This window comes from Notothenia rossii, assembly GCF_949606895.1.
Source record: "Notothenia rossii genome assembly, chromosome: 1".
NCBI lineage: Eukaryota > Metazoa > Chordata > Actinopteri > Perciformes > Nototheniidae > Notothenia > Notothenia rossii.
This window is the reverse complement of record NC_136912.1, coordinates 51,346,852-51,360,748: the sequence shown is the minus strand read 5'-3', so window position 1 is coordinate 51,360,748 and position 13,897 is coordinate 51,346,852. Positions and strand designations below refer to the sequence as shown.

Genomic DNA, 13,897 nt, shown 5'->3' with positions numbered 1-13,897 from the left:
ACCGATAAGCAGTACCGGTACCGGTACCGGTATCGATAAAATCCTAACGATACCCATCCCTAGTCATGATTGATAGCAAAATAAAGAAAACCTAGGTCCCTTCCTCAGTCAAAGTCAACTATATTGTCAATCTTTCTTTGTGTGTACAGACAGAGAGATTCCCACAATCCCGAATACAAAAATACAAATATATATAAAAATATGTATAAAAAGATGTATATCCGATCAAGGGTGCCCAATACGTCGATCGTGATCGACTAGGGTAGTGTGGGTAGATCGCATTGCATTGAAAAAAAACAAAGAAAAAAACAAAAAAAACTTTTTTTTTTTTTTTTAAAGTTAGTCTATCATCCTTCCTTATTATGGCATTTACCACTTAATTGACGTACAGGTAAGCCAGTCTGAGTTGTATTGTGCCATATGGGTTCATGCAGTTATGAGGGGGGCTCACCTCCTCATCTGAAGCACAAATGTGGCGCACTATTATACGCTTATGCGGCGCAATTAGTGTAAGCGTGCCACAGTTTATCCGCCATTTAGTCAACCCCCCCCCCGCCCCGACACAGATTGGGCAGGGGGGGCAAGGCAACCTGTAGGTTGATCACTTGGGCGTGGTCATTTTAAAAGTAGCTCCAAAGCTGAAAAAGTGTGGGCACCCCTATATATACACAATCAACAGACACGTTTATACATATGCACACATTAAGACATAAATACATAATGTTGTAGATACATTCTATACACAATATTCCCATGATTGGCAGTAAAACAAAACTTAAATCATAGGGTCATACATACAAGATATGTATGTTCTGTAAGACTAAAGGACTTTTTCAGTGGCGGCCGGCCCATAGTGGCGCTAGTGGCGCCGCCCCACCTCTTCCCACATACAAAAGAAAATATTAAAAAAAATATTACATTAAAAAAAAAATATTTCAAAAAATATATATTTCAAAAATATATATATTTTATATTTTTTATTTTTAATGAACAAGGTAAATATCATACAATTGGTATCAGTAAAATGTATAATCTACAATAAAATCTTGTTTAAAATTGTGTTACGATGTCTAAAGTTACTGATAAGTCACATGTTTCCTGCCTGGCCTTGCCCTTGGCATTAGTTTACCATTACGGGGCGCTGCCCCCGAGCCAAACAGCAGCAACCAGCACGTTGCAAAAGTCTGTAACTGTGCTGCCGAAACATAATTTCAGCCAATCAGCGCCGTCAAATATTTTGGTCACGAGAGCGCTCACGTTGGCGCCCACGTTGGCGCCCACGTTGCTTACGTGCGTTGACGTGAGTTGTTTTTTAGACTCGTGAGGAACTGGGGTAGTATCTATAGGTTACTTACGTAACCCCAGTTCTCATTCGTAACACTCCGTTCGATGTCTCACTATGGGATGCGCCTCATCGCGGAGCAAAGAGAAGCATCAATCTCATTACGCCAATCCTGATTGGCTGGTGATCTTGACGTCAGCGTCAGGGAATCTAACCCCTATAAGTAGCTTGCGCTACGCCGCATGCATCATTGAAAATAAGCACCTCTTCTCGCTTCACCATAGCAAGGAGGGCCGTCTGGTGAGACATCTCACTTCATGTTACTCTGAGAACTGGGGTTACGTAAGTAACCTATAGTTCTCATTCGTAACACTCCGTTCGATGTCTCACTATGGGATATTGTAGCTCCCGTATTGCCAGACGAGCTTATCTCGAAAATCACCAAACCAAACCAGAATTTAACAGTTAGAGCTCTAACTCAGCAGGGGGCCCAGCACTGCATGGGCCACACTGGGAGCAGAGACGTCTAATCTGTAAAAGCGGACAAAAGTGAGCGGCGAGGACCAGCTCGCCGCTGCACAAATGTCTTGGATGGAAACACCCCTGAACAAAGCCCAGGATGTAGCCAGACCACGAGTCGAATGAGCACGCAAACCCGAAGGTGCCTGCAGACCCTGACTCGTGTAAGCCAAAGCAATTGCCTCCACAATCCAGTGAGAGAGCCGTTGCTTAGTAACAGGCTTGCCCTTCTGAGGGTTAGCCCAGGACACAAAGAGTTGGTCATTATGACGAAACTCTTTTGATCTGTCCATATAAGTGCGTAAAGCATGGACTGGACATAGCAAATTCGGCTGCTGTTCCCCGGAGGGACACAGTGGCGGAGGAAATGCCTCAATGTCAATGGGGGTACATGAACCAACCACCTTAGGTATAAAGGCAGGGTTGGGCTTCAGCAACACTCTCGTTAACCCTCGGGCGAACTGAGTGCATGAAGGATGTACAGATAGCGCATGAATGTCACTGACTCGCTTGGCGGATGCCAGGGCCAGTAACAGCACTGTCTTGAGTGACAGGTGCTTCATGTCAGCTTCTTCCAGGGGTTCAAATGGGGCTCGAGTGAGCCCATCTAAAACCACTGTCAAGTCCCATAAGGGCACCAGTGACCTGGAAACAGGAAGAAGCCTGCGAGCTCCCTTCATAAAACGGCAGAAAAGAGGATGTTGGCCGGCTGTCTTACCCTCAAAACCCACATGGCATGCAGCAATAGCAGCCAGGTAGACTTTGATCGTGGAGAAAGCTCTGTGTTTATCAATTAGGTCCTGTAGAAATGATAAAATCACTCCCACAGGGCATTGAAAAGAGGTGTGCCCTTTTTGAAGGCACCAGTCCTCAAACACCCTCCACTTACAGTCATAAAGAGACCTAGTGGAGGAAGCTCTTGCACTCTGAATAGTGTTTATCACCTTCTGCGGGAGACCCACTGCATTCAGATTATACCACTCACGGGCCAGGCCCATAGGGCCATGCACTCCGGATGTGGGTGAAAGATCGTCCTCCCCGCCTGAGACAGTATGTCCCTGCGTAGGGGGAGCTGCCACGGCTGACCGCACAGCAGCTGATATATCTCCGCCAGCCAGTACATTGCAGGCCAGTGCGGAGCTATCAGGATCATTGTGTGTCGCCGTTCCCTCACTCTGGTCAGAGTTGGGGGTATCAGCGCCAGGGGTGGGAACGCGTACAGGAGGACCGGAGGCCAAATGTGCGCGAGCGCGTCCACGCCTAATGGTGCGTTTTGATCCCGCATTGAAAAGAAAAGCTGACAGTGAGCATTTTCTTTTGATGCGAACAGATCTACCGCGGCTCGGCCGTAACGCACCCACAGCTGGCTCACAACATTTGGATGTAGAGTCCAGTCTGCATATAGTGGTACACCTCTGGACAGCAGGTCTGCCCCGAGGTTCATCACACCCGGTACGTGCGTCGCTCTCAGAGAGAGGAGACGGCCGCAGCTCCACAAGATCAGTTTGCGTGCCAGCATGTGTAACTGGAGAGAGCGCAAACCCCCTTGTCGGTTTATATACGATATTGTGGTCGTATTGTCCGTCTTCACGAGGACATGGTGTCCTCTGAGAAAAGGCAGAAAGCGTTTTAGGGTGAGGAACACCGCTAAAAGCTCCAGGTAATTTATGTGCGACCGCTGGAGGTCTCTGCTCCAGAGACCCCTCACCGGACGACCTTCGTAAATACTTCCCCAGCCTGTCAGACATGCGTCTGTGGTGACCACCTTCCGTGAAAGGACAGCACCCATAGGCACGCCCCGTACCAGAAAAGTCGGGTGCAGCCAGTGGCGCAGTGCCATTACGCATTTCACAGTAACCATCACTCTCCGCGCGCCATGACGCGCGGGGTTTAGTTTTAGAGCGGCTACCCAGCGCTGAAACTCCCTCATGTGTAACCGTCCCAGTCGTACAACCAGGATGGCTGACGCCATGAGACCCAGTAACCGCAGGCATGATCTGAAAAGAACATGTTTGCGCAGCTGGAAATGAGCGAGGCAAGCTCTGAAAGCTTTCACTCTTTCCGCTGACAGGCGGGCTGGGCACCGAGTTCAGGTGTAAACCCAGGAAGAGTACAGTCTGTGCCGGGCACAACATGCTCTTTTCTGTGTTTATTATGAAACCCAGGTTGAGCAGGTGCTTTACGAGGACATTTGTCTGCGTAATAGCCTCCTGTTCCGACTGTGCGAGAAGCAGCCAGTCGTCTAGGTAGGTTGCCAGGCGAATACCCTGTTGTCTTAACGGGGCTATCGCGGCTTCCGTACATCGTACAAACACTCTTGGACTGAGAGACAGACCGAAGGGAAGTACTCTGTCTTCGTAACAGATCCCCTGAAATGTGAACCTCAGATATTTCCTGTGTGGGTAATATACTGGGATGTGGAAATACGCATCTTTCAGGTCGACTGATGTAAACCAGTCGTTTTGTCGCACGAGACGCAGCAGAGATGTGTGAGTGAGCATTCTTTATTTGTATCTTCTTAGATATTTGTTCAGAGCCCTCAAATCTAGTATTGGCCGAATTCCGTTCCCTCCCCGTTTGGGAACGAGGAAATACTTGGAATAAAAGCCGCTCTGACTCCGCTCGGCGGGTATTATAGATATAGCCTTCTTTTCTAGAAGTGAGAGAATCTCTCTTTCCAGAATGTGGGCTGACTCCCCTCGGGCCTGTGAATACAGAACGCCCGAGAAGCGAGGGGGGGTGACAGCGAATTGGCGTCTGTAGCCCTGTGTAACTGTCTTGAACACCCAAGCAGACGTTGTGAGCATCTTCCACTGTTTGCTCCTTAGAGCCAGCGGAGATGTCACGTCTTTTGCCCTCTGAGTCTCTATTTGTTGTGTTATGGGGCCCTCTAGTGTCTGAACACGGTGGTACCCCGATTTGACAGTCCCCACCGACACTGCGCATGCGCGTGACGGAGGTGCCTTCACAACCCCAGCCGGCACTGCGACTGCACGTGACGGTGGTAGCCTCACAGCCCCAGTCGTCACTGCGCATGCGCGTGGCGGCGGTGCCTTCACAGACCCGTTCATCGTCCGCCTTTTGAGAGAGGCCGTAGCTGCTCTCAAAAGGGGAACAAATGGCGGGCTGTTTATTGGTTTTATTGTTTTTATTGTTTTCTCTTTCATTTTTCTGAGCTGCGCCCTCAGCTTGAGGCCTGGATGCGTCAGTGGAAAATGCTTTATCCGAGAAAACAGAACAATATTGTGACATGTGTTTTGGTGCACTTGAGGATGGCTTTGAGGCATCTCTCGAGGCAGCGGGAACACATCTGGAGCTGGGGGACCTTCCAGCTCCGTCACCGAGGGAAGAAGAGGAGGCTGTCAGGCCGCCCGCTTCTTCTTCCTCGCCTGCTGGCCGAAATTCCGGGTTGGCTGCGCCTGGGCTGCAGCCGGAGCCGGAGATTTTCTGGGCCAACTCTGTAGGACCGTTCAGTCATGGTTGACTGGAACCGGTCCGCCTTTGCCGGCAGCGTGGGGTTCCTGCTCGGTGTAGTCGCCATCCTCGGGAGGAGGTGAGCTGCCACCAGCGGTTCCATCGGCGGTATTCGGAGCAGGCCGAGCCTCTCCATACCGTCGCAGTCTAGGGAGGAGGCACCCTGGATTGGGGCCTTGTTGCTGAAGGGCCGGTCTCTCCACGAGACCGACACCTCATCCAACATCTCCGGGAAGACCGGCAGGAGTTGCCTCTTTGTCCTCGTTGCTTGGGGCAAATTTTTCCCCTCGTAACGGGACCTGGAGGTCTCCTTGGCCATTTCGGGCTATGGGATGTCTAGTCTGGCTGCGGCACGCTGACACACGGCCTGCAGGTCCATACTCAGACAGGGCGAAGCTGGTGTGCTATCGCCCAGGAGAGCAGCCATCGCTCCCGGCTTTGCAGCCTGAGCTGATGACACGAAGACATCATCGTCTTGCTCATCAGAGTCGGACAGGAGGAATCCAGAGGTTTCATCCTCTTCGTCCTCCATGTAGTCCAACTCCAGGACATCATTCGCGGGCGAGACCATGGTGAGGTCCAGTTGGGAGCCCCAGCTTGACACAGCGCGGGGCTCCGCTCGCACGTCCCTCGCTGCCTCCGAGTCCCAGCCTGACACGGCGCGGGGCTCCGGTTCTGCAGCTGCAACTACTGATGAGCCCCAGACCGACACAGTGCGGGGCTCCATCTCTGTGGCGGACGCCCCCGTGTCCTGATTTCCGTCCGGTAAATCAGAGGACATGAGGGAGTCCTGACCCGACAAGCTAGCTTGGTGTGCTAGCCGTCGGCGGAGGCTCTTGATGGTGAAGCGGGCACAATGTCCGCACGAGCCGGGCTTGTCGATAGCCTCCAGGGCGTGTTCCAGCCCGAGGCAGGACGAGCAGACCTGGTGTGAGTCTGTGCCTGATATCTTCAACCCGCAGCCGCAGAGCCGAGCCTCCGAGTCCCTGACTCCTCTGGTGTGAGGGAGAGAAGCGTCCATCTCGGTCGCCGTGGTGACGGAGTGGAGAGGACCCGCTCGTAACAGGTACGTTGCTGAGAAAAAAATCCTTCCCCACCTGTCGTTAATCCGGAGAAAAAACGAAGGTGTAGAATTTTATTCTCAAAGAATATTAACTGGTGTGTTAATACCCTTTTTATCTTCCCCTCCTCTGGTGTGAGAGAGAAAAATAAAAAACCGTACCCGCTACCTTGGTGTCGGTAGTGAGGAAAGGCAAGTTAGTAACAGGTGTGTTACCAGCTTGAAAAATCAAAACCTTACCTTTAATTCCGAAGAAAGAAACGGTGAGGTAGATTGCAACACTAACTGGTGTGTTAGTATTAACAGTCTTCTTGCAGAAGTATATATAGAAGTAGCCGGCGAGCGCCCGTCGACCGAAGTTAGCTTGGATAGCTTGGTTCCGTCTGTGGACTGTGTGAGCTCGCCCGGCTACCAGTAGAGATGTGCTCTGAAGTGAGAAGAGGTGTTTGAATGATGCATGCGGCGTAGCGCAAGCTACTTATAGGGGTTAGATTCCCTGACGCTGACGTCAAGATCACCAGCCAATCAGGATTGGCGTAATGAGATTGATGCTTCTGTTTGCTCCGCGATGAGGCGCATCCCATAGTGAGACATCGAACGGAGTGTTACGAATGAGAACTATAGTAACGCAGTGTAGGCGGAGCCGTGGAGTCATCTTCAATGAGCTCCCCAAAAAAACAACACAGCTGTTAGCTCTTAGCACCCAGAGCTCACAGCTCTTCATATCTGTTCAGAAACTAGACAAAAGTTAAACAAGTACAAACCACATACTGTCTGTGTCATGGCGAATACAGTCGCTGGTTTATTTATGTCTGTATAGCCCGTTGTTGTGAGTGTGGACGGTCGGAGCATTTACAACGTTAGCTTAGCCAAATCTCCATTAGAAAACACGCATTTTAAAAGGTTTTTCGCCTGCTGTTTGTCTGCAGATTTGTCAAAGCCTTAATTCATGGTTTTTACTATCCGGTATCAGTATGTTGTTGCTTCGGCATCATTTTGAAACGTGTATTACAATTAAATCACGGTCAAATATGTTCATCTTGTTGTAGTTGTAGCCCCCTTGACAGCGATTCTCTCTCTAGTTTAGACTGCGGTCAAGCCAGCCTTCACTCGGAAAAGACTACTCAAGCCAGCCCTCACGTGATATTGCGGTGCGCGAATATCCTATGCATTACGGTAGAGTCAAAAAATCCTCCCTCTGTGTTTAGATGAGAATAAAACAAAAACTTTCCAGTATCATAGATCCATCTCACTCCAGGTTGATAGCAGGACACCCCATCTAGTCACTCAGACAAAAATCAGGACATTCTGATGTACAGTTTCAAAATAAAAGACCTTTGGGGACAGGGATGATAGCTCATATGAGACTTCAAAGGTCTTTTATTTTGAAACTGTACATCAGAATGTCCTGATTTTTTCTGAGTGACGACATTGGGTGTCCTGCTATCACCCTGGAGTGAGATGGATCTATGATACTGGACAGTCTTTGTTTTATTCTCATCCAAAAACAGGGATGATAGCTCATATATGAGACTTCAAAGGTCTTTTATTTTGAAACTCTACATCAGAATGTCCTGATTTTTTCTGAGTGACTAGATGGGGTGTCCTGCTATCACCCTGGAGTGAGATCGATCTATGATACTAGACAGTTTTTGTTTTATTCTCATCTAAAAACAGGGATGATAGCTCATACAATAGAGATTTCAAAGGTCTTTTATTTTGAAACTCTACATCAGAATGTCCTGATTTTTTCTGAGTGACTAGATGGGATGTCCTGCTATCAACCTGAAGTGAAATGAGTCTTTGATACTGGACAGTTTTTGTTTTATTCTCATCTAAACACAGAGGGATGATTTTGTTTTACTCTACCGTAATGCATAGGATATTCGCGCACCGCAATATCACGTGAGGGCTGGCTTGACTAGGTTTTCCCGAGTGGAGGCTGGCTTGACCGCAGTTAGTTTAGCATACTCAGCCCGACTCAGCCTGGTTGTTCCTGGCCCTAGAACCACGATTTTATGGAGCCATTACATCACCAGAAGTCCCAATTTAAGGGGTCATTTCTCCCAAAAAATAAATTTTTACTCACTATATCAACAGCCCCACCAAAAATATTTGCCACCAGCCGCCACTGGACTTTTTACACATTTATGCTAGCAGATTTATGACATGTCCAGATTATGTATTGAAAATAGCTCAAATGTAACGACCCTTATAGTGTATTGATAACAACCATGGTGCCAGCAGGTTGTCCTGTTGTCCTGTACATCAAATCCAGTTCAACATACCCTGGATATTTTTTTGTTATCTGGCTTAACTAACCCTAACAAACGTGATCTCGCTAAGTGGCCCTACGACGCTGGTTATCAACCCGGTAAATCAACCCAGGGTTTCTCTGTCTGGCTGAAAGGGGCGGGGTTAGCAACATTTGACCAATCACAAAGATGGAGAAGCATACTGACAGCGCAGCGTAATACTTCATGAATAAACGATCATTTTAGACAAATATGAAGAAGTTAGACTTTAAACATCCATGACTTAAAAAGATAAACCAGGATAAAAGCAACACAGCTGCACCTGCAAGGCGCAGGAAGAACAGCTGGTAAAAAAATACTACCAAGTGTTTGAATGCATACATTAACAGTTTTATGATATCACTTCCCCATCTAAGACACGAGTGGATCTGAATTCAATTATATTTGAGTGTTTCGTCAACTTAAAGTGTTGTTTTAAATAACACATAGATACAGTGTGATAATTTAAGTGTTGCACGGCCAGATAGGGTTCGAGAAGCTGACACATATAAGGAAATATATATTATGATGTGATTGATGATGTGATAATGATAAATGCCACACTGTACGCAATGCTCTGAGTTAATTTGCTCGGGTTACTTATGTTGTGGCAGATATTTAATTAAGCTTGCTTAACGCAATTGTAATAATAGTCGGATTGCTCTGAAGATGGGCAGTGATATTCTATAAATGTTCATGTTCACACAGTCGGTGATTTTTGCCGGCTGTCTTTCCTGCAACGGCAGGTTAAACTGTATTTCCTTAATCCTGTAATATTACTTGATAGCTTTAAACTGCTGACCAACACTTGGTCAGCAGGCGGTGCTTTCACTGAGTTGACCTCTTATCTGGAACATGCTCCGGAGCAGGTTAGGTGTTCAGCATAATGGAGATCTACCCCGGTAAGAAGTGAGCCAGCGCCGTAGGACCGAAAACCCAGAGTTAACCCTGAAGTTACCTCTCTAACCCAGAGTTAACCCTGAAGTTACCTCGCTAACCCCAAATTCTGCTTCATAGTACTGGGTACAGGTGGAGCAGACTTCCATCCATACATCTAAGGCCACATTTGAATTTGTTGATATAAAATACTCTTCTTGCCTGTGCACAGGATGGATAACATCCATTGTTTAACACTGCCTCTTGCCGTCAGATAGGGTGAAAAAGAACAACATTTTCCCTGGTTTCTATCAGTTATGATATATTTGTAATCACCAAAGTAACTACTGAGTTCTGTCAACATAGTGACATCACTAAACATAAGCCAGACATGCATACAAATACACATTACAAGGTCAATACAGACACACTGATAAAGGATGCTTTATAGTGTGCAGGTCATTTTTCTTTTGTGGGACTTTTGTGCAGTCCCAATTTAAATCTGTATTTATGACTAGTTGACTGTGCAATTACTTTTTTATTCACTTTAATGCTGTCTAATGAGGAGAAAATTGAATTGAAACAGTAAATAGTGTGTTAGTCATCACAGATTGCTGTTACCTTAAAAACACCTTGTTAAAATACTTTTTCTTGATGGCTATCCTCTTTATTTGTTCTGGTGTGTGTGTGTGTGTGTGTGTGTGTGTGTGTGTGTGTGTGTGTGTGTGTGTGTGTGTGTGTGTGTGTGTGTGTGTGTGTGTGTGTGTGTGTGTGTGTGTGTGTGTGTGTGTGTGTGTGTGTGTGTGTGTGTGTAGGAGAAAACCAGCGCCCTGTCTCTCAGTAACGTGGCAGGGGTCTTCTATATCCTGGTTGGAGGTCTGGGTCTGGCCATGATGGTGGCTCTGGTAGAGTTCTGCTACAAGAGCCGTGCTGAGGCCAAAAAAATGAAGGTAACCTATTTTGGCAATTCATGTTGTAGTTTGATTGACTTATAGTTTATATTGGGATGAGCTCTGTGTATTAAGATGTGTTTTTAGAGTTTAAGAAAAATCCTATGGTGTTAAGGGTTTGTCGAGGATTGCCCAATTAGTAGTGATTCATTGTTTCCGTATTTGCCAGTATATAATTTAAACATACAATAACTTGTTTTGCTGTACATTACGTCAACCTTTAAAGATGGTAAAACTTGTTGCAAACAGTTACTATTGAATTACTTTTAGCTTTATGTTGGTCTTCTGGCCTTTTAGCACCTAAATCCCAACAAAGTTGCTCACAGTATGGTGTGTGCTGCAGAGCAAAAACCTTTTCACCCATACGGGTTGCTATATTAAGATAAATATGTATTACTCACATAGTACATCACACTTTTAAATACATTACGCCCTCATGTTCCTTATATGGAGTTGCCTTTCGGGGCAAAACTCACATTCATATTAGCCAGAAATTAAAGATTCTCTGGAACCCCTTAATACTCATCAGGTATATTTAATATAAATGTTTTTACCATGTGTACTAGCTACATGCATAATTGCTATGGACATTGACTTTGTGCTCCAGATTTGGTATCTCATATTGATTACATTTCTTCCCGAAACAAAAAAACTAAACTTATCCCTGTAATAATTCTTACAATATTTTTGGAATATTTTATTATTGGGTCATATAATTTAGGACAAGTAAATAAGAAATGTACTCGTATCAGTGTGTACAAACACTATTGCAAGTTTGTGGTCCTACTCTGTTTTTTGTAAAAATGTGGTTTTATTTTTTTTAGGATTTTCACAGTGTGCTGCACTCACTTTAAAATAGGGCTTCATGTTTTGTGTTCATAAGACAATTTGTGTGATCAGAACTTTTCAAATATTTACCCAAATTATTGTGGGGATATTCAATTTTCCAAATTGGCTTTGCTTTGTTGCAGAGTGTGTTTATGGCCAAGATAAATCTCCCTGATGCACTAATTCTAACCCGTATGATAACTTTGTTGTCGCTTGGTGTTTTCCAGAAAAAGTTGTATCTCTGCCTATTTCCCTAAGATCTACTCTCCTCTGAAATACCATGGTCTCTTCCACATTCACTCTCAGTGTCCCTTTGTCCCCTTCTTCCTACTGTAGGTGGGACAGGCTCTGGGTAAACACTTATCTGTTGGAACAGAACTAGATCATTGATGAGGAGCAGTTATTTAAATATCTCTGCAATGCTGTGAAGGATGAGCCTTGGGCGACAGACTGATTATTGGTTAATGTGAACAGTGTTGTACTCCGACTGTCCCTGTCTTACTCGACCTCAGTTAAAGATTTCAGTTCATTTGGAGCCAATTCCTAATGCATCTAATAATGTCATAACTATTACCCCCTACACCACTTTATAAAAGCACCAGTGGTAACTTGATAATTTTATAAAAAGCCTGCTGTGAAATACACTGTCACTATAACATCAAAATGTGTTTCCTCTTTTATTTGTTGTGTAATTTTTAAGAAGTGTGTGTGTGTAGGAAAAAAAAAATGGAAAAAAATCAGGATGTGTGGGGGTTAAATGTTTTACTACAGACATTGTGCTTGGTAAGGAAGGAAAGCATTTTGGCATTACTCATACTGTTCATGTTAATTCATCTGTAAGTTTGAGGTTGAAGTTTGTCAGCCCTTTTAGAGATGGGGTAATACAAATCTCTCCCTCTCTCTCATTAGTAAACTACTATTGGTCACACTTCTAAAGATTATTTGTTCAATAAGCACAGTATAGTAATACCAATCATTTTATTTTTGTTATGAAGGTGGCAGCCAACACATTGTCCTCCCCCCAGCACACAGGAAACTACACACACACTTTGTCTTCTCCTCAACATGCCCCCAACTTCAACCTGCTGTCCCCCAGCCACCAGCCAAACTACGCCACCTATAAAGAGGGCTACAACGTTTACGGCATTGAGAGTGTCAAGATCTAACACGGGTAGGAGAGTGATGATTGATGGCTGAAACTTTCCTCACCTCACAGTCATACACATTGTTTAGAATTCACTTTAAATTGGTATCCATTCATACCATCAAACAGCAGCTGCAGTATCATTATGGTGGTGCCTAGCAGCTTCAAGGACACATTTGAATATGGCCAATGGTTCAAAGTGGAACTTGATCTGGTATGCTGTTGCGCGTATAGTTTTAATGACAGTTGTGGCATTGAATGACAAAATCAAAGAGGAGATAATTAATCAATGAAAACAGTAGTTATCTTAAAAAGAGATAGTGAGGCCTCATAGAAAAGATAACTGTTTTATTTAAGGCAAAAAATTGGCTGGGCCTATTTTTTTTTTAAATTGCAACATATAAGTTTACAATATAATGACTTTTATGTAAACATTTTAGGATCTTTTTTTAATTTGATGCCAAGTTTCAGTTCCAAAGAGCTTACGCTACTGCTTTGTTTCCAATGTATTAATGTTGGTATTATTATGTTATACTTTTTGCACGTTAAAATGATCATAAAAAGAAGACAAAAGTAATAACTGAGGTTGACTGGCACTGCTGATGGTATGATTCACTAGATGTTCAGGAATGCACAAGTTGTTCTTGATAAACAAAAGCAACACTGCATGCAAAGTATCTGGATGTTATCTAACCTGTGTATGGCTGTGAAACTCCTTTGTCCACTCATCACCTCTCCTCACTCCCTCTCACTCCTCTGTCCTGCTTCCTTCTTTACACTCCTCTCTTCTGCTCTATTCAGCCTCTTTCCCATCCGCTTTTCCATTTTTACTTTGTTTAGTTCCCTGATCAAACTTTCTTACGTTCGAGCCAATCATCCTCTTTTACGGACCGACTCTCTGACCGATCACTTCCATCTGCCGTGATGTCAGCTTTTCATTCGGCAGTCCCATGATTTCATTTTCAGGATAGGATGGTTTGGACGGCAGCATTATCAAACAGCGTTAATACAACATAGCTGTGTTGCTGTGATGAACACTACTGTTGCTTTTGAGATTTTGTACCTGTTACAACACATACAGTATGGGATGTCACAGCTCTGCATGGCCTGATGGAAGGCACTGTGGGGACAAATGTGAGGCCCAGGTGCACATATATACTTCACCTGAGTTATTTTGATTTCTACAACAGAAAGGACTAGCAAGTCTGCCTTTAGGGAAGGATGAGCTGAACCTGGGCACTCAACCTTGGAATAGTGGGTCAAAGTGGAAAAGACCAGGGGAAAACTTCTGTTGCATGACATAACCTTCCCCTCAAAGTCAGGAGACCCAGCCAGAATGTGGTTGTTTTAAATAAACAGGAGAACTGCACCCCATTATACACATGTTAGCGTCAGAAGACACTTCTATTGTCACCTTACCCGGCAAATCTTTCCCACCTAGACATACTGTATGTAATACGTAAAGTAGTC

General features: G+C 45.1%; 1 protein-coding gene across 1 annotated transcript in view; it reads left to right on the top strand.

The window, feature by feature from the left end:
* The window catches only part of LOC307019178 (glutamate receptor 2-like), a 173,208-nt gene that overhangs the window by 146,765 nt on the left and 12,546 nt on the right, over positions 1-13,897 (top strand). Inside the window, exon 13 of the mRNA XM_079649845.1 lies at positions 10,321-10,455. Within this exon, the coding sequence (XP_079505971.1) occupies positions 10,321-10,455 (135 nt within the window). The remainder of the gene's footprint in view (positions 1-10,320; positions 10,456-13,897) is intronic.